The 27,381-nt window shown below is 39.3% G+C and overlaps 1 protein-coding gene across 1 annotated transcript in view; it reads left to right on the forward strand.

Annotated features, from left to right (window-relative positions):
• Gmds (GDP-mannose 4,6-dehydratase) overlaps window positions 1-27,381 on the forward strand; it is a 584,865-nt gene that overhangs the window by 237,807 nt on the left and 319,677 nt on the right. The window contains exons 5-6 of the mRNA XM_059263223.1: window positions 22,891-23,083; window positions 24,141-24,245. Of these exons, the coding sequence (XP_059119206.1) occupies window positions 22,891-23,083; window positions 24,141-24,245 (298 nt within the window). The remainder of the gene's footprint in view (window positions 1-22,890; window positions 23,084-24,140; window positions 24,246-27,381) is intronic.

Raw genomic sequence — 27,381 nt, forward strand, 5'->3', positions numbered from 1 at the left:
TTCTATCATCTTAAGAAGTTCATTTTTGAGTTCCCTATCATGCCACTCACCATTCTTACCAGCTTTCCAATTTATCTCATTTTTCCAGCAGACTATCTCACTACATACCCAGCAAAAGACTCACTTCCTTCACACATACACAAAAATTCCCTTTCCTCCTTCCTGCCCCCAATCATAGGAGAATATCCCTGTCTCTCAGTAGGGAAGACATTTCTTTGCCCAATTCCCAGCCTCTTCTCTCATATATACACAGTCTTCAAGGGTACACTAGTAAACCCCACTTCTTTTCCTTTAGCCGGCCCACTATTCACATTCTAGCATTATCAGATGCTTTGAGAAGAATAATCTTGGGCTGAAGAGATGATTCAGCTCAGTTAAGAGAATGTTCTGAGCCAGGTGGTGGTGGCACATGCCTTTAATCCCAGCTCTCGGGAGGCAGAGCCAGGCAGATCTGGGATTGTATTGTGTGTGTGTGTGTGTGTGTGTGTGTGTGTGTGTGTGTATGTGTGTGTGTGTGTGTGTGTGTGTGTGTGTGTACCATGATGAAACTGATGTTCCTGATTTGACCAAGCTGCTCCTGAAGAAACAGAGCCCAACAGCTTTCTAAATAATAAACTAGATGACTATCTCTCTGTGTAACCTTCGTCCCCCAGTACTATGGACCGGCTGAGCTTTTCACAGGAGTCCCTGTTTCTTAACAACTGAATGGATAGAGAAGGGATGATCTGAACATCTAGTGTGAAGATTTCAAAGTTTACCTCAATGTTAATATAAAGTGCCAGCAGTTTCTAGACAAAGAGTTGACCGACATTTCTGGATGCTGTGCTGAGGAAAGATCGAGGCCTTGGGTATGTTTAGGGGTAGCTTGTATAAACTGCCACAATCCAAACCCAGTATGGTAGCACAAGACTAATCCTAGCACTCACTTGGAGATAGATAGAGGTAGGAGGATCAGAGTTCAAGGGCTTTCCTTGCTACATAACTAGTTTAAGATCAACCTGTTGTTCATGGAACCCTGCCTCAAAAACAAAAAGCAGAAACCAACCAACCAACAAAACCCCTGCCACTAGTGTGATGAACTTCATAGCAGCAAGATAATAAGTTGGCCCCTCCTTCTAGGTAATGCTTTCTGTCACATGCTGTGCCTGAATGAAAGGCTTTTGTTTGTTTTCTATGCAAGGATATTTATACATAGTTAAGCTCTGATACCAAATGATTCATAGGACAGGAATGTGGCATTTGTCATGGTTTATAGAACAAGCAGGGGTCAAGGTGTGAAGTCAGAGAAGAAACAACTGTTTGGTACACATCCCTGGGTCCCTGTTGAGCTCCTGCCTTCAGCTCCATTTTCTAACTTATTTTGCATGCATTGATATTAGTTATTTTTCCCTTAGGTAGAATATGGACTGTGTCATATTTATGTAGCACTGTTAGAGGGTCTTATTAATAAAAAAAACACAGGAGCCAGATATTGGGGTGAATGCTGAAAGATCAGAGAGACAGAACAGGCCACAGCTAACCTCACCTTGCCAACTTCTCAGCCGATCCTGTTTCCTCAGACTGGAAGCCTCTGAGTCCTCATCCAAATGGATCTCAGTTGAACTGCTGCTCAAAAGCTAAAAGCTTAAAAAGGCTCTAGTTTCTGGTCCTCATGCCTTATATATCTTTCTGCTTCCTGCCATCATTCCCTGGGATTAAAGGCGTGTGTCACCATGCCTGGCTGTTTTCAGTGTGGCTTTGAACTCAAAGAGATCCACACAGATCTCTGCCTCCAGAATGCTAGGATTAAAGGTGTGTGCTACTGCTGCCTAAACCTATGTTTAATATAGTGGCTTTTCTGTTCTGTGAAAGATAAGTTTATTGGAGTCCACAGTATATCAACCACATATATGGCCACAGGAAAATGCACAGAAGATTTCTGTTGTAGGAAGCAGGGATACAAGTAGGCATGTGACCACATGGGCCTTCTTCCTCTGTCTTGTTTAAAAAACACTCTGCAGGGCAGATCTTTTGCTAGAACCTAATCATCCTTTTCTCACTAATACAGAGCCATAAGTATGTAGTGATTCCAAACCTTGCATCTCTACTGTAACCCATAAAAGTTACATGTGTTTGAACCAAAGTGACCTAGCTATATCATCTTCACTTAGCACTGGACACCATGCCCAGCTCCATCGTCAAACCTTTCTTTCTTTATTGTGTATGCATGTTTGGGCACGTGTGTGCCACTCTCCACACATGGAAATCACAGTGTCCACATGTAGAAGCCAGAGAATAATCTGTGGCAGTTGGTTGCCTCTACTATGAGTCTCACAGATTGAACTCAGGTCCTCAGGTCTGGTGGGATGAACCTTTACTTGCTGAGCCATCTCACTGGTCCACATGCAGTCATTGATTCTTGCATATTTTCTACCACTCTTGGCATAAGACTGAACAGAGTATAAGAAACCATATGTAATGCATACAACATTTTTTTTTTTTTTTTTTTCCTTCGAGACAGAGTTTCTCTGTGTAGCTTTGCGCCTTTCCTGGAACTCGCTTTGGAGACCAGGTTGGCCTCGAACTCACAGAGATCCACCTGCCTCTGCCTCCCGAGTGCTGGGATTAAAGGTGTGCGCCACCACCGCCCGGCCGCATACAACATTTTAACTCATGTCTTGTTATATTTTTATCTTAAAACCAAGAAAGAAAGAAATAACTGTATACATTAGATTTTCAAATTCTTTAATTTCTCTGATTTGTTTTGCTTGGGTATTTTTTGTTTGTTTGTTTTTTCAAGACAGGGTTTCTCTGTGTAGTTTTGGTGTCTGTCCTGGATCTCACTCTGTAGACCAGGCTGGCCTCAAACTTATAGAGATCAGCCTGGCTCTGCCTCCCGAGTGCTGGGATTAAAGGCATGCTCCACCACCGCCCAGCATGTTTTGCGTGTATTTGGAAGAATTCTTCTTAAATGTACTGGCATATTTGGGATTTCTGTTTCCTATCTTGCTTCCTTGTTTGTCTGCCCAAATCATCCTAAACAGTTCTACTTATATTTTGAATGACTACAAGAGTGTGGATTTTGGACATTTGTGGTTATAATTCTTCACTGGAAAGTATGGTACTTCCATGGATTATTTTCTCATAGAATTTTTCCCCCTCTAAAATGCAATTGTCCTTTGTGTTTTTTTTAGTGTTCGGTTTATCAGAAAGAACCTTTTTTATCTTTATTCAGTAAGTTTTCTGTACATTGAACGTTTTTCCCTGCTTGCAAGGCTGTGGGGATATGCTGAGGCCTGAGCCAAACATGCTGTGGCTCTGAGAACAGATCTCAGCTTCAGGGCACACTTACCCTTGTCAGGCAGAAGTACATAGGGAGCCACTAGGTCTGTATGTACTGTGTCATGGTTCAGCACAGAGCTTGGGAGAAAGCTCATAAATCTTTCTGCCGTCTCAATGTTAGTTATTGATGTTTGTAGTCATAGCCTTGACATACTAAGAATCATCGTGTTATGCTATTTCTGCTTCTTTAAATGGTAGTGAGAATTTTAGAAATATAAACATCAAAAGATCTCAATATTATGACCTTCAAATATCTGGAAAATCAATTCATTTTCTGCCAAAATAAGTGTTTCTAGTTACTGGAGAGCTGAAGTAGCTGACTATATTGTGGATATCTCATCCTTTTAGACTCTGGGGGACGAAGAGGGACCTCCCCAAGCTTGGTAAGTAGCTATTACCCACTGCACCTGTCCAGCCCCCCTTTTCTCCATGGAAGCCAGTGTCCTGCTCCGTCTTTCATTCTTTCTTTCCAGTTCTGTGTGAAAAATCCTGGAGGAAGTGATACCACACTTTTTCTGGGCACCCAGGGTGTTTCTATTATTCACAAATACTAAACAGTCTCCTGGATTCTTTCATACTTACAGTGAATTTCCTTTCTCTGTGATTTTAAAGACAAAGCTTCCCTCTGGAATGAAGATAAAGTCTATAAAAACAAAGCCTTTCTTCTTTTGGGACCTCTTAGACCCTCTTGACCCTAGAGCAAGCCTTGGTTCTCTTTTTTTTTTCTCTCTAACGTGACCACTCAGCAACCTGTCCACTCTGTGTAGGAGCTTGCACAGCCTTTTTACACACTGCCTTTGCTCTGCCTACCCCCAGCACCTCACGGGTTCTGTAGCTTCAGGGTTCTAGCTATCCAGCTCCATTTACTTCTTTTTCCTCTTTTGTTGCAAAATGCTTCTTGAAAAACACTGTCTTAACCACCATATTGTAACTGGTAGAAATTTCTAAGCTCCCCTATCTCTGTCATACATCATACAAATCTGTCACATGAAGTAAACTTTCCTAAATGTTTTTATCTTTATTGTCAGGAATATAAGAAAATCCAGAATTTATGCCTCTCTACTCTGACTCTTCACTCATCATGTGGAGAAGACCCCCTTAGTCTCTTGAGCTCCCTGGGCTGTCCTTATGGCCAATATTGTTGGCATTGTTTTTCTCAAGCGAGGCTGTGAGGCTCTGCTTCAGAGCTTTCTTCTCTTGGTGCATGTGTGTTCTGCACCAGGATTATTCTTTCTCTTCCATGCTGCTTATATCCGATTCCACAGAAAACCTAGGCCACCAGTTATCTATGTCTAGCTCATTGTAGGAAATGTGCATTAGTAGAAATGTTAGTGGAAAGGATGTGTACTGGAGTGTGTGAAGTGGCAGTGATTCTGCTGTTTCCTTGTTATTGCTTTTCTCTCATGTTAATTCTAGCTCTACTACCTATTTATGATGACCAGAGGCAAGCTTCTTCCTTACTTTAAGCTTTGGTTTTTGCAGTTATAAAATAGATATAATAGTAGTCCTGAAGTGGTAGAGTGCTTAGGAAAAATGTGGCCCAGGGCCCAGCCTATAGCTATGAGTGCTTACAGTGACTCAGGCTCTACTACAGTTCTTATTTCTGTGCTTTACACATTTCTATTATTATGTTTGATTTTTACAGTAGTGAATTTTCATTTCACTTCAAAGTATAACCCCCATATTCCCTACTCTTTCTTGCCTTATTTTTCTAGATACTACACATTATTGCCAAATTTACTATGAATTCTTATCTTTATATTGTTCTTTTTTTTTTCTCACACTAGAACATATCTCTAGAGGACCATGACTTCTGCTTTCTGCCTTTAGATGTGCCTGGATGCCTAGACCAATGTCATGATATTGGGAATTTCACTATAAATTTTATTGAGTGAACAAGAGTAACTCTTACCTGGATGTGGTTGCGCAGACATGCCCAGCACTCGTAAGATAGAAAGAAGCAGGATGATTGCTGCAAGTTTGAGACCACTGTGGTCTACATAATAAGTTTGAGATCTCAAAATAACACAAAAGAAACCAACAAAACCACACACAAAAAAATCCAAGAACAAAACAGAATTATTAAAGACTGTCAAGTGATAGTTTTGCAGATGTTGATGATCAGAATAAAAAGCAAAATAACATGAGGAAAAAAATCCCATACCAACCAAAGATACTACAACTCTCAGTGGGTTTTCAGTTTTGAGTGTAGGTATGAAAATAGAAAAAAAAAATGAGAAAGATTTAAAGAATTCTGCTCAGACTTGGCCTTCTAGATTCCCTTGACAGATAAGGGAAATGCAAATGGGTTCGTTTCCTGTCTTGGTAACATTCTCTGGTGAATTCTGTGTCCCTCAGCTTCTAAGCAGCAGTAGAGCTTCCAGCACTGCCAAATCTGGCTGTGAGAGCAGAGTACCAAGCAGAACATGCCACTATGGAAGACACATGGCTTCAAACAGCCAAAAAACCCGTCTGGGCACTACTGAAGCTTTGTTATACTTTCCCACTGTGAGATAAGGAGACTAGTGTTGGGTAACTAACTCTTTTGAAGAGCTGCTGTCTTGTATATTCACATCATTCTTAAACCGCCTTCACTCTTACTCTTAAAGCTAAAAAAGTGTGTGGATAGTAAAGTGACCATGCACTTTATGATATATAGCTTTAGCCAAATATCTGAGATAACTCTGTCGTAGACCATTAAATTAGTAACAACAAATGGGGAAATAAACAAAACTAGAAGCAAGATTCCGGTTTGGGAATAGAGATTTAATCATTTTGAATGTGGTGGCCCCATGCCATTTTTACACTGTTTTACGTTGCAGTGTTCAGTTATGTAAAGTCTTCTCTCTAAAGACGTTTGCTGATAGTAGCACACTGTGGTTATGTAGTGTCACATTCATTCTTAACAGAGTAAGGGAGCTTTCTTTATATGTTTTCTCTACTCATCAAGGAAGTGAAAGTCCAGACTTCATAGAAAAAAAAAGTGGTTGAAACTATGTAATAGAAGTTCTGGGTCTTTGTTGAAGGCAAGTTAGAAGTCTCATCAGTTTGTCTCTGCTGAGTCTGACCATGTGTGGGCCTGTGTGTGTGCCGTGTGCATTTTATACTAGTCATACTGCAGTGCCACTTGCCTGGGTAGTTAATCTGGGAAAAAAGCAAGAGTATCCTGTAGTAGGGAAAGAGGGTTGTAAGCTCCCTTTTGACCTTAGTAAACTCTCAGGGAAGGTCATTTTCTTAGTCATGATGAACAGTCACAGATTGCCTATGCTTTAAGACCTCGACTCATTGTAATAAATCTTGAAAGAAAACAAGGTTCTTATAAATAAATGTTGAAACTTGAAATTGTAGGCACTTGCTCATTTTCTAGGATCATTTTTCATGCTGTCATAAATATGCCACTGTACCAGGCTGAGCACCATGAAGTCCTGGAAGAACAAAGTGATTCCATTTAGAATGTGGAAATGTGCCCATTTCTCAAATGCCAAGAGAGCACTTGAAGCCAGGTGCAAATTCTAACTTGCCTATCTTCTTCACAGAAGGTTTCAAGACTGGTAAATTTCTGCTGCCTTTCTCAAAGACCAACCCCAGTTTGCCTAGCCCATCTCTTTCTGTTTGAAGACCACTTACCCTTCCTCTCTTTGTTCCCTCTTCAGCAAACTTTGTAAGCTTTGACCTGCATTCCTGATGCTTTTGCTGGAAGCTGTGGGTCAGAAGAGCACAGGAGTCTTTGGCATCTTTTCTTGATGAGAGACTGCTGCGTGTATTTTGTAGTCACATCCCATTCTTCAGTTCTAATAACTTGAGCTTTGCTGATTGTATGTTTTGTTTCTAATAATTGTTTTTGATTCTTTAAGAGATCTGTTCTTTTTTTCCTCTTCATTTTGGTCTGTTTTAAACATGGTTTCCAGTCAGCTGTGGTGGTGCATTCCTTAATCATAGTACCTGGAAGGCAGAAGCTGGCAGATCTCTGTGAGTTTGAGGCCAGCCTGGTCTACATAGCAAGTTTAAACTCTAAAGTTATTTTCAGAAGTTTTTCTTCTATATCAACTATTAATTGCAGAGCTTAATGATTATAGTTCTTAACATTGTTCACTTTTTAAAACTGTGTGTTGAGAATGCTACTCTGTGGGAGATCACTTGCCTTGCAAGAACAAGGCTCTGGATTAGAGATAGTCATCACCAAAAGGAAAAGAAAAATAATTATGAGTCTGTATCCAGCAGAATTCCTTCCTCCACCCAACTTGACCTGTATTGTCAATGGTTCTGTAGATTTTAAATGTATACCTAGCATCTAGGAGTCTGGCCACACCCACTTTTTACTGTGTGCATCCAGCTTAAGACTAGACATTTGGAACAGACTCTCACCTGAAGCTTTGTCTAAGGATGCTTGTCTCTGTGTTGTTGTTGTTGGTGGTGGTGGTGATGGTGGTGGTGGTGGTGGTGGTGTGTGTATATGTTTATGTGTATATGTATGTGTGAATGTATGCTTTGTGGTGGTGGTGGTGGTGGTGGTGGTGGTAATACGTGTACATTTAAAACACTTAGGTTTATATTAAAGCAAACAGTGTATGTCTATATTCCTGGCTGTTCTAGAGGCTAAGACAGAAGGATCATTTGAACCCAGGAGATCCAGGACTGCCTGGGCAGTATTACTGGACTCCTATCCAACCAATAAATAAATAAATCGAAACACTGATTCCTTTGTTCTTCCTTTGTACATTGGAAGGTCTGCTTTAGCCATTGATGGCAGCATCAAGCCTTGCACTTTGATCCTTGATTCTTGATACCCACCTTGGCTAATTCCTGTCCAGATTCTAACATGTTTGTAGCTTTATGTTTTCTTAGCTTCTGCTGTTTTGGGTCAGACCTACACAGCCATTTCTTTTTAACTTTCTCCATTTAAATTTCATCACTGTTGTGCTTAAGAATGGCAGTGTTGGGGGGTTATGGCCATAAAGCAACATATTTCTCAAGCTGACTTCCGTTACTTAAACTGAGGTGATTGAACTTTATCTGGAAGCTCTGAGGGACCAAGACATTTTTAGAAAAGTGGGATTCAGTGAGATTTTAGAATTTAGAATAATGATTTTAGTATCAGGGGTGATGCATTATAGAAAGGCCAGGCAGTTAGATGTCAGGTAACATTCTGCTTCTAGGGAAGAGGGCAGTGAACTACCCAAGGTGCGAAATAAATGGATGAATGGATACAGGATATTAGTCTAAGGAGCAGCAGTGGAAGACTGGGCAATGTGGTAGTGATGACTGAAGATTTTCTCTTGACCCTCAGGTTAGGGATTTTGCTCTTATTGCTTCAGTTCCTGGTTATTTTATATATCAAAGGTTAATTGACCTTGTCTCTCCCAATCATCAAATGAATACTGGCTAGAAACTTAGCTGGTATTTTCAGGGGTATAGAAAATCAGGAATGGAGATGACTTTAATAATTAGGAAAAGAGAAACTGTGGCTTAATAAGAATGGTTTCTTTGCCAGGCAGGTCTCAGATTCAAGATTGGGAAAACGAGGACCAGAGCCCTAGAAGTTTAGTGACCACAGATAAATAACTTTGTTTCGCATTCATTAGTCACATACACAAGCATCTTTTCCCTTACCAAAGGAGTTATTGCCATAGCCAATTAGTGGTTTTTGCCCATAAGAAATTCCAGTTTCTAATGCTTTGTAGGACTTTTTGTTGTTTTGTTTTCCATTTTTTGTAAAACTTTAATTTGGTGATTATTTCCCCTTCTTTTGCAACTAATTTTTTCTTTCATTCCCTATTTGCCTACTGTGATGTAAGTATAAAGTCATTCTCTTCCACCTTCAGGAGTCTGCTTGTCTCACATCGGTTCACAGATCCCAAGGATATAGACATTGGCCAACCTTTTAGTGTTATAATCACAAGCGATATGTAAAAGACAGTAAGACTTGTGTTATTCAAAATGACCTGTTCTCCCATAAAATCTAAAGTCTGGGTTACCATCAGTTTCATTGTAGGGAGAACACAACACAAGACACATTCAAATACAAAAATGTGGCTCAGTTTGATAGTGCATACACAGACCTGTAATCCCAGCAGATAAAAGTAGAGCACAGCCAGAGGCAAAGACATCTGGGAAAGTCCAGAGTGGACATGATCCTGAGCAGGGCTATGTGAGGTAGGGGATGGGGAGGGGGTATGGGGGGGGGCAGTAGACCAAGAGGCCAGGAGGGTAAAGGGTAGACCAAAAGGCCAGTAAAACAAATTGCTGGATTATATAGGGAAGGACAGCTGGGGGAAGAACAGCTCAGAACTTGGGGCTGGAGTTTAAGGTAGGAGGCAGAATATGCCAGCCAGAAGGACCTTGTAACAGGTAGGGACTGAAGGATGCTGGGAGAACCTGGCAACCAGGTCTGCTTTGATATGTTAAATAGGCACCTCAGTTAGCCATTTGTCCTGGGTTTGAGATCTCACACCAGGATGTGAGTCCAGTCATTATTTTTCCTACTCTATTTTAAATATGAATGTATTAAAAGAGATAGAAATGGTCTATTTTGAAGTGTCACCATGTTTCATGATTTTTTTCTCACCTCTTATGGTCTTGAGTATTCTATTTCTTTTTCTTTCTTTCTTTTTTTGTTTTTTGTTTGTTTGTTTGTTTTTGTTTTGTTTTTTGAGACAGGGTTTCTCTGAGTAGTTTTGGTGCCTGTCCTGGATCTGATCTCGTTCTGTAGCCCAGGCTGGCCTCAGACTCACTGAGATCCACCTGGCTCTGCCGAGTGCTGGGATTAAAGGCATGCACCACCTCGGCCTGGCAGAGTATTCTATGTAGCTAGAGTTTTCTTGCCTGGCCCACAGTCAGGACAAATCTCTGTCACCCGCCAGTCCCACAGCCGCTTAGACCCAACCAAGTAAACACAGAGACTTATATTGCTTACAAACTGTATGGCCGTGCCAGGCTTCTTGCTAACTGTTCTTATATCTTAAATTAATCCGTTTCTATAAATCTATACCTTGCCACGTGGCTCGTGGCTTACTGGCATCTTCACATGCTGCTTGTCATGGCATTGGCTGGCAGTGTCTCCCTAACTCAGCCTTCCACTTCCCAGAATTCTTCTCCTCCTTGTCCCGCCTATACTTCCTCCTGCCTGGCTACTGGCTAATCAGTGTTTTATTTTTTAACCAATCAGAGCAACACATTTGACACACAGACCATCCCACAGCAATTCTATTTCTAACGCAGCTTTACAGATTTTTGAAAAATCAAGGGACATTTAGAATTTATACTGTAAACTCTTTTTCCAGAAATTTTGCAACACTTGAAGACAATTCCTAAACCACCCACTAATAGGATCTACTTTTTCTGTTTCACCTTTCCAGCATGCAGGACTTTATTCGAATTTTACTTCTATCTGTGGGTCATGATTTGCCTGGGATTAGGAGTGCAGCTTTGCAGCAAGCATCTTGTCTGCTATTGGCAGTTAGATAAAAAGGAGTGGGGGATGTTCTCTTAGGTCACACTGACAGTAATTGCTTTCTTGGATATGGTATTTGTCAGACCTCTGATAATTTGGGTTAATTATATCCACAGTTTCCTCCATCTCTCCTTGTCCATGTGCTCCTTAGTTTTTAAAGATTGTTGAAATAGTAGCAATGTACTTTAATTCCTACAAAGCCTCTTGACTTTCTGCCATAATGTTATCTTTATTTATCACTGCTCTCCGTTTGGAAATAAAGAGGTTGAAACACAGCAGATACATGCTTGTCATCATTGCTAAGATGAACCTTTCTTTCTTTTAAACAGTCCTATAATTAAATATGGGATAGCCACTGCTCCCTCACTAGAACAAGAATGGAGTATGAACTCCATTCTAACTGATGCATACTTGTATAAACCAGTTGCTAGTTGAAAAGTCCTTAAACTAAGTTACTTTACTGTCTTACCTACTATGTGGCTCCACATCTGTTTATACAATCCCCGCCCCTGACACATGTACATCTGTGAATACTTGAAACCTCACTATAGAGACTGTGGGCCATATGGTAAATTCTCAGACTCATTAATCTTTGCATAAATTATCATTTTTTGTTCAGTTATTTTATCTATTGACTTAGAAAATCTGGAACTCAGTTACAGACAGTTGTGAGTTCCCTGATGTGGGTGCTGAGAACAGAGCTTTGGTCCTCTGCAAGAGCAACAAGTGATCATAATCATTGAACTTCTTCCACAAATATTTTTAACCATTTAGTTTAATATTTTAAGGCCCTTGATTAAGAATTCCTGATTACTGTTAACACTTTGTTATCCAGTCTATACCATTCAATGTCTGCTAGCTGAGAGTTTGAGAATGCTAGCTCACCTCAGTTAATGATTAAAATTATTCATAAGACTAAACTACAAATTTAAAAAAGAATATCAGAGATAATTTTTTCACACATAAATTTGTATGTACAACTCTAGTGTCACATTAATGTTTTAGTGTACTTACATTACTTTCGATACTTTGTCATAAGACTAGATATCCACTAAATAGATTTGTACCATAGATCAATAGAGTGTGGAATAATAATACACTTAGATTTTGGTGGTCAGAATTGATGGTAGTGTTGAGAGCTTGTGAATGTAACTTGTGCCAATGGATAGGGATGCAGGTACATTATAAAGAATGCTTTCCTTAAACATCTTCTAAAATATTGAAATTCTGTTGTTCCTACTCAAAAGGAGGCAGTCATTTTTTAAAAAAATTTTTTGCTATAGACTTTAGTAATATGGTGAGACACAGTCTTATTCTTACAATATTTGTAATGGTACCAAGTGAAACCTAAATAAATAAAGTCATAGGAAAATGACTTTATTAACATTAAACATGTTAATAGTACATTTTTTAAAAGCAAGGTAATAATGCAATAATGTCCATGATACATTAGAAAGCAAGATCCAACAGTGGACCTAATCTCCACTGGAGCTTCAAAGCAAGGAGTACCTTGACTGGTACTCAGGACACTTCTAGCAACTGTCCCATCACCTTCAATGGCTCTTAGGAAACAGTCAAGCTATTGAGAAGTGTGGCATGCATTTGCAATTGAAGGAAACTCTAAACTTTCATATAGAACTTAGTGAAAATTAAGATATATACTTTGATTGATTGATTGATTCGTTATTGTTGTTGTTGTTCAAACTGTATGCCTTCCTGAATTTATCCACAGACCTTGAAGATCCTTGGTTAGATTCAGTATGATTTATTTTGTTAGTTAACTTGGCATTGTGAGATATTTGATCACACTGTGAAACCCTGAGACTGTTTTAATAAAATCAGCCTTGGATCAGGGGGCAGAACCAGAAAAAATAGTTGACAGAAATTAGCTATAGAGAATACAGAGGAGCCAGGAATATGAACAGAGAGATGCACAGGAAGGAGTAGGGAGGGACTTGGTTTGGGGTGGCTGGAGAGATGCTCTCCTGCTGGACATCCAGCCAAAAAGGAAGGTCAGCTGATTGCTTCTTGGTCTCTTTGAGCTAACAGGTTTTCATCCCAATAGCTGACTCCCAAGTCTTTATTGATAAATAGAATGATAGAGACTTAGTTAAAAACAATTTGACTCATTATTTCTGCATATCTATGAAATAATTTCTGTGAGTTTTGCTGTAAAGAAAATGGGTAGTTTCTACAAGTATTGTTTTCTCATACAGAAATCATGATAGATTTTCTACCTCGTAAGCCACTATAAAAGACATCACAGAAGGGATGTCTAATTTTAATCATTGAACTTGCAAATTTATGTCTTTTTTTCTCTTTCTTCTCCTCCCACTCTTTCCATGTAGCTATGGCTGGCATCAAACTCTTGTCCCTCCTGCCTTAGCTTCCAAGTATTGAGATTATAGGTATATACCACTACACTTGTCTCACAAAATAATGGTTTTAGTTTAGTATTTATTTTATACTAATTTTAATTAAAACAAAGCCTGGTTAATTTATATTTTACTTGCAATGGCAATTCAGGACAGATTTTAGGGAATAGACTGAATATTGTTGGAGAATACAAAAGTAGCTGGAATTCATGACTCAAGCATTAGCACTGAAGTAGAAAAGAAAAACACCAACATTTTAGAAATGAAGATTCCCAAACATCACCTCATGGGGCCACTGATCTTCCTTATGTTAGGAATAGTAAAGGACCACAATGAAATTGGCTTCCTGAGAAGAAGGTGAACCCCTCATAGGATGCTCAGACTTTGCAATGTAATAAAAAAGTACGGCACCCTATGTTCTTTGAGTCTTTTTTTTTTTTTTAATTTTAGATTTAATTTAATTTTACATATCAGCCACGGATTCCCCTGTCCTCCCCACCCACCCCCACTCCCCCCCACCCCCACCCCCTCCCTTCCCCCAGCCCTGCCCCCATTCCCATCTCCTCCAGGGCAAAGCCTCCCCTGGGGAGTCAGCTCAACCTGGTAGATTCAGTCCAGGCAGGTCCAGTCCCCTCCTCCCAGGCTGAGCAAAGTATCCCTGCATAAGCCCCAGGTTCCAAACAGCCAGCTCATGCACTAAGGACAGGTCCCAGTCCCACTGCCTGGGGGCCTCCCAAACAGTTCAAGCTAATCAACTGTCTCACTTATCCAGAGGGCCTGATCCAGTTGGGGGCTCCTCAGCTATTGGTTCATAGTTCATTTGTTTCCATTAGTTTGGCTATTTGTCCCTGTGCTTTTTCCAATCTTGTTCTCAACAATTCTTGCTCATACAAACCCTCCTCTTTCTCGCCAATTGGACTCCTGGAGCTTCACCTGGGACCTGGCCGTGGATCTTTGTATCTGGTTCCCTCAGTCATTGGATGAGATTTCTAGCACGACAGTTAGGGTGTTTGGCCATCCTATCACCAGAGTAGGTCAGTTCAGGCTTTCTCTCGACCATTGCCAGTAGTCTATTGTGGGGATATCTTTGTGGATTTCTGGGGACCTCTCTAGCACTTTGCTTCTTCCTGTTCTCATGTGGTCTTCATTTACCATGGTCTCCTATTCCTTGTTCTCCCTCACTGTTCTTGATCCAGCTGGGATCTCCTGCTCCCCCAAGCTCTCTTTCCCTCGAACCTTGCCCTTCGTTACCCCCACTCACGTCCAGGTTGTTCATGTAGATCTCATCCATTTCTCTGTCATTGGGTGATCCCTGTGTCTTTCTTAGGTTCCTGTTTTCTAGGTAGCCTCCCTGGAGTTGTGAGTAGCAGCCTAGTTATCTTTGTTTTACATCTAATATCCTCCTATGAGTGAGTACATACCATGTTTGTCTTTCTGAGTCTGGGTTACCTCACTCAGGATGATTTTTTCTAGATTCATCCATTTGCCTGCAAACCTCATGATGTCTTTGTTTTTCTCTGCTGAGTAGTATTCCATTGTGTATATGTACCACATTTTATTTATCCATTCTTCAGTTGAAGGGCATCTGTTCTTTGACTCATTGGTAACTTTCAGTACGCTTTTATTAGCAAAAATGTAAATTCATGAAATCATTTTTTATTGAACAGATATTTTGATGCCTTGTTTACTAAGCATTCCAAAATGTTGGAAATGGGACAGGTAGAAAAAGGCAGTAGAGGGGTGGTGCCTCATAGCCTTTAGAGCATTGTACATTGTAGGGTTTTTAACCTTGTCCAGTATAATTCCCATGAAAACCCTTAATTGATGTATATCTTAATTTACCTTTGAGTTTATAAAGCTGAACAAAGATTTCACTTCTGTTTCTGGCTGGAATTTTTAACATATGAATGTGTTTCTGACTTGTAATTATAAATGTTTTTAAACAAAACTGTAACTGCAACAAGGTAAGAAAAATATTCAAAATTGTGTGTGGATGCAGCCCTTGATCCTGGCTGGGAGAATTTCAGTGTAGGCTCAGAGCACAACACATAGTGGATAAGCCATGTTCACCTGGTACTGTCTTCTGCTCAGCCATAGCCATGGCTGTCTCCCTAGAGCCCTTGGTAAGCTGTAGACGTATAGACTGAATGTGCATAATAGTGTCTACTCACATATATGTAAACTCAGGACTCTCCAGTCCTGAAACATAGCCACTACTGAAACATACATAGCCAATGTGCTTTTTCCTCGTGCTACTCATTCTTAATCCCCAACCCCAACCCCACACATCACTGCTGCTACTAGCACAACTTGCACCTCTTATTCACTTCCTCATGGCTGTTTCCTCCATGAGCTTCTCCTTGATTTTCTTTTTAAGTCTCAGAGTGCCATGACCACACTTTGTAACCTCACCAATGCGTCCCTTCCATGCAGTATCCTTTTGAATCTTTTTCCTGCCTCTTACTCATCTACACCCACAAAAGAACAAGCAGAATAGCAGGAGGCAGGGTTCTGTTTTCCTACCCTGTGTTTCCTATAACCAGACCTCATTCCCCGCAGAGTCAGACAGACCCACACCTGCTTGACTCTACCAGCCCCAGCAAAAGATTTGTACATGGTCCCAGCTATTAAGTACAGGCTAGCTATCCCTACTGACTCCTGTTTACTAGGAACAACTAACTCAAGATGGAAAGCAATGTTTTATTGTTGCTCTCTTTGATTCATAACTTTCTCTGGCAGAGGAGCTGTAAACAGTGCACACTGCGACTACTTGTGTGGTCTAAGACGTTTTCTGCACAAGGCGTCTTGAGCTTCTCTTGAAAATTTTCTTAGAGGGAGCAATTTTTTTGTCTCTTGGCTTTGTTTTACTACATTTAGTTCTTTCACAGACAAATCACTTTCTCTGAGATGACATGGAATCAGGAAATTTCAAGTAGTTCATTGAGGTATGTGTGCCCACATGTGTGCATGTGTGTCATCCTCAGACATTCTCCACCTCTCACTGAACCTGGAGCTCACTGGTTCTGCTGGACTAGCTAGCCAGAAAGCTGGAAGAATCCTCTTTCTCTACCACTACAATGCTGGTATCACAGGCACAAGGCCACTGCACCCAGACTTTTTATGTGGGTGCTGGAGCTAGAGCTTGGGTTCATATGCTTGCACAGCAAATATTTTACCCACTGAGCCATCTCCCGATTGAGACATTTAAAGTGGAAGTTGCTCCATATGTAGTTTGTTCTGTTATTAGTTGTGTAATGATATCATTTAGGGTCAAGTACTTGAGGCTTAAAAGCTTCTTACTCATTTTAGTAAGATTTCCTAGCAGCCTCTATGTAGCAGGTGCTCATCTGTGTAGTGGAAACAACCAGAAAAGGAAACAGCAGCAGAGCTGTCTTTAGGAGGCCGGCAGGCCAGGCTGCCCAAGGAGGCCAGGGTCCAATGGAGTGACTGCTCCAAGTCACAGTGCTCTGGAGCTAGTGGGGTGAGCTCAGCTATTCCAGGTGACCAGATTCAGAAAGGGATCTAGGAAGACAAGAAGGGGGGACTGAACAGAGGGCAGAGATCACACTGACCTGAGGTAGATACCTCTAGGTAGGCCACAGGGAGTCAAACTAGGGAGCTGTGGGGTTAGAAGGAGCTGAAGAGGCAAACACCAAATGTGTCTGTCTACAAAGTCTACCATATTGCCATCTTCTGGTTGAGGGGCTTGGAAGGTTAATCCTTATTCATCATTTTTTTTACATAGTTCTTTCTTGTTTCAATGGAAAATTCTTTCCTATTGAACTCGCTCAATTTTCTTTACTCCTAGTTTTTGTGTCTTAATTATTATACTTGTGAATTTGATGTTTACATATGTCATTAATTTACATAGTCTTCAAGTACTGTGCAGATATGAGATATTGCAGATAAAAGTCTGTCATCATGGAGTTTACATGTACACAGCTAGGTAATAAATAAGCAGACAGATAAAAGATTGCAAAGAAGAAGAAATAATAATGTAGATAAACATAGAGGGGATTGGTGCTGGCTTCCTTTTGAGCAGTGGTTCTCAACCCTTTGTGTGGGGGGGTCACATGTCATATATCCTGCCCATCAGATGTTTACATTATAATTCATAACAGTAGCAAAATTAGTTATGGAGTAGCAGCAGAAATAATTTTATGATTGGGGGGTCATCACAACATGAGGAACTGTATTAAAGGGTCACAGTCTAAGAAGGTTGAGGACCACTGCAATAGAGGGTTTAAGAGAGCTGAAGGTTAGTGACTGGAAGGGGTGCAGTGGAGAGGGTGCCTCCATCCACTGTAGGGATGGCAGAGGAAAGACTTTAAGTAGATCAGGCTAGTCTCAATGTGAGAACAGCAAGATGACCAGAGAGGCCAACTGAGTCATGCCTGGATGAGCAAGGAGGGAATCATCTGAATTGGTTGAGACCACTGTGTCAGTTTCCATAAAGAGAACATTGGGGAGCTAGGGTGAAATGGTGAGGAGGCTTAGATCTCTGTGAAGTATGAAGGGAAGGAATAGTTGAGTAAGTCCTAAGTGTTATTTTAGATAGATGTCATTTATATGGAGAGAGGGACAGAGGGACAAGAGCTTTGGGAAGAACATCTTGATTTCAGTTTAACTGAGGTGGTATTCAGCAGACAGAAAGCAGAGCAAAACTTAGGACTTTGGAGTTGTGTGCATAGTGATGGTGAGATGGTTATTGACATGATTACATGCCTAGGGTGTGGGTGGAAGGAGAAAAGCCACCTCTCCCAAACATGCACACTAATCCCTGGGCCTGGAGCAGAGATGTCCTGAACCTGGTAGAACAGCATCACAAACTGGAGAGTTGCCACCAATGGAGTGTGAAGAGATCTGGAAGAACATGAAGTCCAGAAGCAGGTGAAGAGCTGTTCTAGAGAGGGAGTTAGGGCAGTGTTTGGTAGACTTGGGCTTTTTCCCTACATTGTTTTCTATCATAGCAGTCTGCTTAAGTGTTTTCTTTAGCATGTGAAGTAAGACGCTGCTCACCGAGTCACCATGCTTCTGACTCTTTTTTTTATGACTCTAGTCAACATTTAGAATATGTATGTTTTACTTTACAGTGGTACAAAAATACAAGCATTCAGTAGAATCTGAACTTTAAATGTTGAGTTTAGGTCTTCACTGAGCTGGTCATATAGGTCCCGCATCCTGTGTCTCAAGCACAGTGAACCCTAAAATCTCCAGAGGAAACCATTTGCTGAGCTATGATGTGCAGTAGGTATGGCAGATTATCTGCACTTTCAGTTGATAGTGTGTTTCAAGGGTGAATTGGTCATCAAATTATAAGTCCTGGAGCATCAGTGTTGAGAATATAGGAAAGTATAACTATAGTTTTAATTCAGAGGTCAGAAAGCTCTTCCTATAATGGGCCAGATAATACTCTCTGCTTTGTGGGAATTCCATTCTATGGAACGAATTCATTCAGCCCAGTGATTGTAGCATGAAAACAACTGTGGAAAACATGTAAAAGAGTGAATGTGGCTGTGTCCTATAAAACTTTATTTCATAGTGGGCAGCTGGCCAGATTTGGCCCATGGGCTGTAACTCTCCAGACCTCTAGTGTTTTGAGAATCATACATTTAACCTTTGAAAGTTGAAGCTATAAAGTACTGTTTTGACTGGCATGAACATTTAATTTGTTACTTTATGTGAAAAGTACTTTTTAAAAATTGTCTTTTTTTGTAAACTAATCTTATTATACAAAATTTTGACTACCAAATGTATGCATTCTTTTTCATGGAGTTACATAAAAATCGTGGAAAAAAATGTTTCCAAATAGATGTCAGGCAGCCATCCTCCCCCATCATCCCCTGCAGCATAGGCTACTGTCATCGTAACTGCAGTGGATACTTTTCCATGAGCATGTTCTCTGAATGGTGTCCCACTGCTTCTTTCAAGTAGAACAGTTTCCTTCCTGTACTCCAGAGTCTGCAGGGACTCTTGGTTCACTGAGAATAGAACATATGTGCCGTGTTCTCTATGTTACATTTACCACACCACTCTCTGCTTGCTGTCCCCTTTTTGTTTCAGATGAAGTGCTTACCTGTTCTTCTATCTGAATCATGTGTTCATTCAAACTGCTTAGAATGATATCTGCCCCACACTGAGGACTTAAATAACACTGTTATTGTTTTAATAGAGCCGTTGACACTCCTGTCCTGAGGCCTTTTCAGTGTGTGTTCCCATCAACACAGGGCCAGGGCTTTTCCTAAGAACAAAGCCGTCTGTGTACAGACTATTCTGCAGAAACATAATAGCCTTTTCAAAATATGATGCTTGGACATTTGGTTCTGCAAGTAATGATTTTGGACCCTCAATTATACACAAAATTAATTCAAAATAATTATAGAAATAAATGTAAGGGACTAATTTATAAACATAGAATAGAACATATGAGTATACATTCATTTTTAGCTTATACAAATTATTCCTAAATATAACATAAAAGCATACATAACAAAGAAAAACAGATAAATTAGACATTTTTTGTTCATAGGCTACTTTAAAACTATGAGAAGGGAACTACCAGGATATGAAGAGTTCTTAGGTTGTGTATCTGTCAGGGGACTTGTGCCAGAATGTTGAAGAGACCATCACAGCCCAGTAAGAAAACAATAAGGAGCCCAGCTTTAAAAAATGGGCAAAGGATTCACCATACACACATGGTCATTAGGTGCATGAGAAGATCCTCAATGTCCTTAACCCCAGAAAATGCATATCAAGACCACAGTGAGAAAGCACTTTAGACCACAAGCATGACTATAACCTAAGACCACAAAAATTGTTGGTTAGGATGTGAGGAGATCTGAACCCTCATCTCTATTAGTGAATGAGAGTGTGAAATGGTGCAGCAACTTTTGAAAAACATAAACATGGTGTGACCACATGCCCCAGCACCTGTACACCTGGGTAACTGTATCTAAGATAGATGAAAACAGTAAGAGAAGGAAGCTAGTTGCTGAAGCCCACACACTTTGTAATCTCATTCTTAAGAAATATGTTCAGCAGGTAAATGGATAAAGAAAAAAGAAGAGTGATCAGTGACTGTTCAGGTCTGAGTGGGAGCTGGGAGCTGAGGAATGACTACCGATAGCTACAGAGTGTTTTGAGAGTGATAAAAATGTTCTGAAGTAAGATAGTAATTATGATTGCATAATGCTGTGAATTATGAAAACTATTAAATTGTAAACTTTAAAATGGCAAGTTTTATAGTATCTCTATAAACTACTTTATAGTACATTTTATATATCTCTATAAAGCATTATTTAAATAGAATAAAATGGACTGAGAATGGTGGTACATACTTTTAATCTCAGCACTTGGAGGCAGGGGCAAGTGGATTTCTGTGAATTTGGGGTCAGCCTAGTCTACATATAGTGATCCAGGTCAGCCAGGGCTATTTAGTGAGACCCTGACAAAATAAATTAAAAATAATAAAATAAAATGCTGGAAAGATGGCTCAGTTTGTAAGAGCACTTGCTTTGCAAGCAAGAGGACCTCAGTTCAGATCTCCTGCATCTATGTAAAAGCTAGGTATGGTCATGTATACCTGTAATACTAGTGTTGTGGAATAGGGATCAACAGATTTTGCTAATCAGTAGACCTAGTTTCATACATGAGTTTCAGGTGTACTCAGAAAGTAAGGTGGGTAGCCATAGGGGAAGACATATAACATCCTCTTTAGGCCTCTACCTGGTGTCTGCACCCATATATGTGTGCACACAACAGGCACATATACAATGGGTATAAAATGGCCTTACTTTTACTTCTGTGGCTTTTTAAACATTGTGAATGAAATACACAGTTTTTCTTTTTAATTTCCTGACTACCCCCAAAGCTTTACATACAGCCCTAGGTAATATGGATGTAGTAAATTGGAGTCCTTAAGGAGCAGTTGATAAGCTTCTTAACAGTGTCATATACCCATATATAGACCATGGCTTCTGTCCAAGGGGTACCTACTAGCCAAGAAATAATGAAAGCCAATAGTCTTACTTACCCTATTGAGAGGTTTTTCCACATGAAGACCAAGGTAATTCATACTACAAATGATATGTCAGTGATAAGGTTTTCATCTCATTATTTTAAAAGATTTAAAATAAGGTTCAATTACTTATCATGTGTAGAAGTTATGTAAGAAATAAACCTAGAAATCACATGTTCCTAGGTTGGAGTTTTTTGTTTGCTTTTTTGTTTTTAATCAGTTTGACAGAGACTATAGTTATCTGAGAAAAGGAACCCAAATTGAGAAAATGCCTCCATAAGATTGCTTATAGATAAATCAGTAGTATCATTAACTTGATTAATGATTGATGTGGGCTAGCCTAGCTCACTGAGGGCAATGCCAACTCTGGACTTTTGATCCTGGGTTGTATAAGAAAGCAGAATAAGTAAGACTTGGACATCAAGCCAGTAAGCAGCACTCCTCTGTGGCTTCTGCCTCAGCTCCAATTCTAGGTTCCTGCCTTGAGTTCCTGGCTTGACTTTCCTCTATGATGGGCTGTGATTGGAATGTGTGAGCCAGATAAACTCTCTCCTTCCCAGGTTGCTTTTAGTTATATTCTTTACCACAAAGATAGAAACCTACTTGTTTCCTTTTAAAAACCATTTTGAAAAACTGGAATATGTTGAATTATATCTCAGTACCCTCATTGAAATCAGTTCATATACACATTAGCAATTTGCTATGACCACTGTCACTGTGCTGTTTAATAATAAACTTATATACTTTATAGATACTATAGTTATTCTTGTGCCCTTATTTTTAAAAAAGAGTCCTTTTAAAAGTCAACTATGGTATAAAGTACATGTTCTCAGTCTGGTACACAAACATCAGCTAGGGCTCATTCAAACCATGAATTTTTTTAGACCCCTAAGAACTTGGTTTAAACTGAAATTTTAATGAATACTTTTTGAAGAAGAGAGCATTGCCCCATCATTCAAAGCACCTCAGGGATCCAGCTAGAATGCTGAGGAAACACAAGGTGTTAAATTGTCACAAGTGCTGAATGGATATTGACATAGTCTTCATCTGTTTGATACTGGAAGTAGATTATATCCACTTTGGAAATTCTCTTAGGAAATTAACACTTACTGTCTTCTAACCAGCATAAAATCCCAGGATGTGAAACTGTTGTGTGGTGGTATTGTGTTCCCCGAAATATTGTGCACACTAATAAACTTATCTGGGGTCAGAGAACAGAACAGCCACAATATAAAACATAGAGGCTAGGCAATGGTAGCACATGCCTTTAATCCTAGCATTCCAGAGGCAGAGATCTACCTGGATCTCTGTGTGTTCAAGGATACAGCCAAGCATGGTGACTTAATGCCTTTTATCCCAGAAAGTGAGCCTTTAATCCCAGGGAGTGATGGCAGAAAGCAGAAAGGTATATAAGGTGTGAAGACCAGAAACTAGAAGCTTTTGGCTGGTTAAACTTTTAGGCTTTTGAGATTCATTCTGGATCAGGACTTCCAGAATTCCTCAGGCTTCCAGTGTGAGGAAACAGGATCAGCTGAGGAATTGGCAAGGTGAGGTGGCTGTGGCTTGTTCTGTTTCTCTGATCTTCCAGCATTCACCCCAATACCTGGCTCCAGGTTTGTTTTTTATTAATAAGACCATTTAAGATTCCTGCTACACTGTTGTGCATGTCACCCTAGCCAGCATCCCTCACTGATGGCCTTTAGTGCAGCTCATCTCTTCTTTTCCAGATTTCCTTTGACTTAGCAGAGTACACTGCAGATGTCGATGGAGTTGGCACCTTGCGACTTCTGGATGCAATCAAAACTTGTGGCCTTATAAATTCTGTGAAGTTCTACCAGGCCTCAACAAGTGAACTGTATGGAAAAGTGCAGGAAATACCCCAGAAGGAGACCACACCTTTCTATCCGAGGTCACCCTATGGTAAGGACACATGTGCCCAGCTGCATGAAATGCTCTCTGCAGGTGTGGGGATGTTTCTGCTTTCATTCTGCATATGTGTCATAGCTGAAGTCATTTGGGTGTGAGATTGGCGTTCAGATAGACTAAAGTGACTGGACTTGTTGGGAAACATACCATATGCATTTTTGCCATTGTCTCCAGGTGAATTAGCACCTCATTCACCAATCCTTGTTTATCCAACCTTTCTACACAAATCACTTTAAATGGAAATTAGACCCAATATGACTCTTTTCCCAAGCTGTTTAGAGATTTGCTGGAGCAACGAGCTTTTGTGTTTACTTATTTGTTTTGTAATTTTCCCTATGAAAATTTCTCGGAGCTCAAACCTAGGAGAAAAAAAGACTTATATGTACCATATTTGTAAAAAAGATATTCATGAAAGATATATATGATAACATTTTATTTTATTTTATTTATTTTTGGTTTTTTGAGACAGGATTTCTCTGTGCCATTTTGGTGCCTGTCTTGGATCTCGCTCTGTAGACCAGGCTGGTCTGGAAATCACAGAGATCCGCCTCACTCTGCCTCCCGAGTGCTGGCATTAAAGGCGTGTGCCACTGCTGCCTGGCGATAACATTTTAAAACAGTTTGAATATTAAGATCCCAAATATTTTCTGTCTCATTATCTAAAAGTGTGTGTGTGTGTGTGTGTGTGTGTGTGTATGTGTGAGTGTGTGCGCGTGTGTGTGCATGCGCGCGTACACATATGGGGGGGAGACAGAGACAGACAATGACAGACACAGTGAAAGAGACAGATAGAAGTAAGAAAGATGAACTTTATATATTGTATAGTATAGGTGAATAAATGAAATGGTTCAGGAATTAATTATGAATGTTATAAAGTAAGGAATTTTATTTCTAATGCACATGATTAGTTGGCACACAGTGTTTTGGCTTGGTATCCATATTGGTCATTTTGATGCGTTATAAATAATATTTGTCAGTTATTACTGTTTAAGGTGAATGAAAAGCATGGTCCTTTAGACTAAACTTTGTCTTTAAAAAATTATTCTAACAGGAGCAGCCAAACTCTATGCCTATTGGATCGTGGTGAACTTTCGTGAGGCATATAATCTCTTTGCGGTGAATGGCATTCTCTTCAATCACGAGAGTCCTAGAAGAGGTCAGTGAATACATTACCAAAGGAGAATTTAACTTTAACAACAGAAAAGGGTATATGTATATTCTGTTGATGTTCTACAGATTGAAAAAGTTTACGTCTACTTCTGTTGTAAATGTCTGTGGTAAATGAAAAAATATAAATCCAGCTTTAATTTATAAGAACTTTTTAAAGTTCTATGTCAAGCTGGACTGTGTACTAAATTTACTAGTTTCATTAGTAGTTTTTAAACCAAGAACTGGGAAATTTCTGTGTAAATGCAAAGAATGAGAGATAAAGTGCTGGTGGTTTCTATCATTCATTACTGTTTACTTAGACTCAACCAGTTGAAAAGTATCTTCTCTTTAAATTCCATTAGAAGGACATCAGAAATTATCGTTTCTAGAATGTATTCTAAAACCAATTTGAAATAAGTTCTTAAGCATTATTCGTTTTGTTTGTTTGTTTTCCTGAAAACTGTATTTGCTTGCATGGGATTATCATTGAGACTATTGGCAATATCATTTCTCTGTTTACAATATTAAGTTTTAAGTAAGAAAATGTGTACCCCCACCATTACTTTTGATTTAATGAAACATGAGAAATATTAGCCAAGCTAGGTGAGTTCTGATGGGACTAGAACCCACAATATCATTCTTTACAAAGTAAAACTTATTTGTATAATCTAAATCAAAGATATTTTATTAAGTTTAATGGTCATTTAGTCTTAGAGTGTGAGAAATAAGAAGCCCAATATTATAAGTTGCTTCTTGCCCAACAACCAGTAATACTTGTAACTATTTCAGTGAAATTTTATGTGACTATATACTCACCTAATTAAATCAACAAGTCATAGAGAATGATTAAAGTGACATGTTTATTAAGGTATCTTTAGCATCACATTTTTATTTTATAATTGCCTAAGTTAATAATTCCCATGATGAGCTGTTAAGGTATGAATGCCAACCTGTCATCTCGGATGTATCTCTCTCTGTCTCTGTCTTTGTGTCTCTTTCTCTCTGTCACACACACACACACACACACACACACACACACACACACACACATACACACACCCCATATCTTCATATCTTTAATTAGTTTTGTGTTCTGGGTATTTCTGGTAAGGGAAGTGGAGAGATAGAAGGGTTTTATTTTTCCCTTGCAGCATCTGGGCATCTGCAGCAGGGCAGAGTGGGACCACTTTAGGCATTTACTCCGTAATGGAAATCCTGTCTCTTTTCTCAAAAACATGCTTGTGTATTTTTATTGGGTTTCTGTATTTTTTTTCCTCTTCAACCTGACCCATTCCTCCTACCCCCCACAAAAAATGTAAAAGTTAATTGCTGTAAGTCAGGTTAAGAGAGGAAAAAGTGTTCTTAGGTTGTACAGTGAAAAGATAATTTAAATACCATGTCTCTGCCAGTCCTCTGTTTGTACCCTATAATTGAAGCCTTTTTCATCATTATTGTTTATTTCCTGAATTTTAAAAGATAATATTTATGAATTTTGAGGAAAATTTTAAAATGTTATGAGAGGTAAAGAAAAAGTTTCTTCCCTCATTTATATTGTTTCCTATCACCAGAGCTACTATTAATATGCCCAGAGATGCCCTTCATGCTTTCAGACCTGCAAAGATAGTTATCTTTTATGTCATTCTGCAACTTGGGTGTGTAGTGGATAGCTGTTCTGTGTATGACCTTGAAGCACTGTCTCTAGGGATGCAGCAGGTAACTGCTCTACTTGCCTATGACCTTGAAGTACATGCCCCTGAGGCATGTCCTCTTGGCTACCCTTAAGACATGAGATGCAAGTAGGCACTGTCCTCTTCATTCCCTCGTGGGACTTGGATGTAGGACTGACTCAGACGGCCAGAATACTGTGAGACTTTGTCCCAGCATTCCAGAACCTGCGACAGTTCTATTCTGTACAATGAGTTTTTCTCCCCTAATAAATTCCTTTGCTCTTTAAGCAGACTCCATGCATTTTTCGCATTATGGGTGTCTGTTAAATATTTGTTAGACTTGATCTTGGGCATCATGATAGCTTAGCAGGTGAAGGCTCTTGCTTTAGAAACCTTAAGACCTGAGTTTGATCCATCTGATATACCTTGATGAGCATTATACACTTTTAAAATTCTTACTATGTACAGCTTAGGATGGTACTGAAGGTGACTTCATTCATTCATTCATTCCCATAGTGGAAGGAGAGACCTCACCTTCAAAAATTGTCCTCTAACCTGTGCTATGACATACTTGTGTCTGCCTGTTTATACGTACACAGACACAGATAGACAGATACACACACAGACTAAAATAAAAATTACCAAAAAAGTTATCACATTAAGATTATTGAATAAAACGACCTTGTTGTATATGCCATTTTATTACTTTATAACATATACAGAGATCAGTGGTATTCCATTTTTAAACTCAATTTATATAATCAAATTATAAAAAATAGAAATATGAATATATGTTAATACTAGCTTTGATAAAACTTCTGAAATCTAATATATACAGCATTTTTAAAACTTGAAAATTAAAATAAATAATTAATATGAAAGTAATTGTTTTAAAGATTAAGCATTGTGTTCTGAGGAGACATTTGTGCTAGACTGAAACTATCTTAGATGAGGACTATACTGTGTTTTTGTATCTCTAGCATCTGAAGACATATCATTGTGCTAATAGGCATTAGGTAAATATTTTTAAAGAAAGAATGAGTATCTGCTATTTCAATAAAACTTTACTGACTTAAATTTAGAATATCAGAATTAGAAAACAGTAAAAAAAATTATAGGAGCATGTTTAATGAATGTTGTTTTAATGGTTCCACACATATAGTAATTAAAGCTAACACAAACTATTCATAGTAATGATTCAGTCTGATATACCTTGATGAGCATTATACACTTTTAAAATTCTTACTATGTACAGCAACAACTTAGGATAGTACTGCAGATGACTTCATTTTAGCTTTGCACCCTACTACCACAGGGAACACACACTTTTTCCTTTATGAATCAGTGGAAAACATTGATCTAATCCACGATACAATCACAAATCCACATTAATAGAACTCAAGCTGATTATTTGGGGAGAGAAATAAATTTTTCTTGCACTGAAAATAACTGGCAATCTCTTTTGATTGCACAAAT

Source organism: Peromyscus eremicus, chromosome 5 (genome assembly GCF_949786415.1).
Source record: "Peromyscus eremicus chromosome 5, PerEre_H2_v1, whole genome shotgun sequence".
Taxonomy (NCBI): domain Eukaryota; kingdom Metazoa; phylum Chordata; class Mammalia; order Rodentia; family Cricetidae; genus Peromyscus; species Peromyscus eremicus.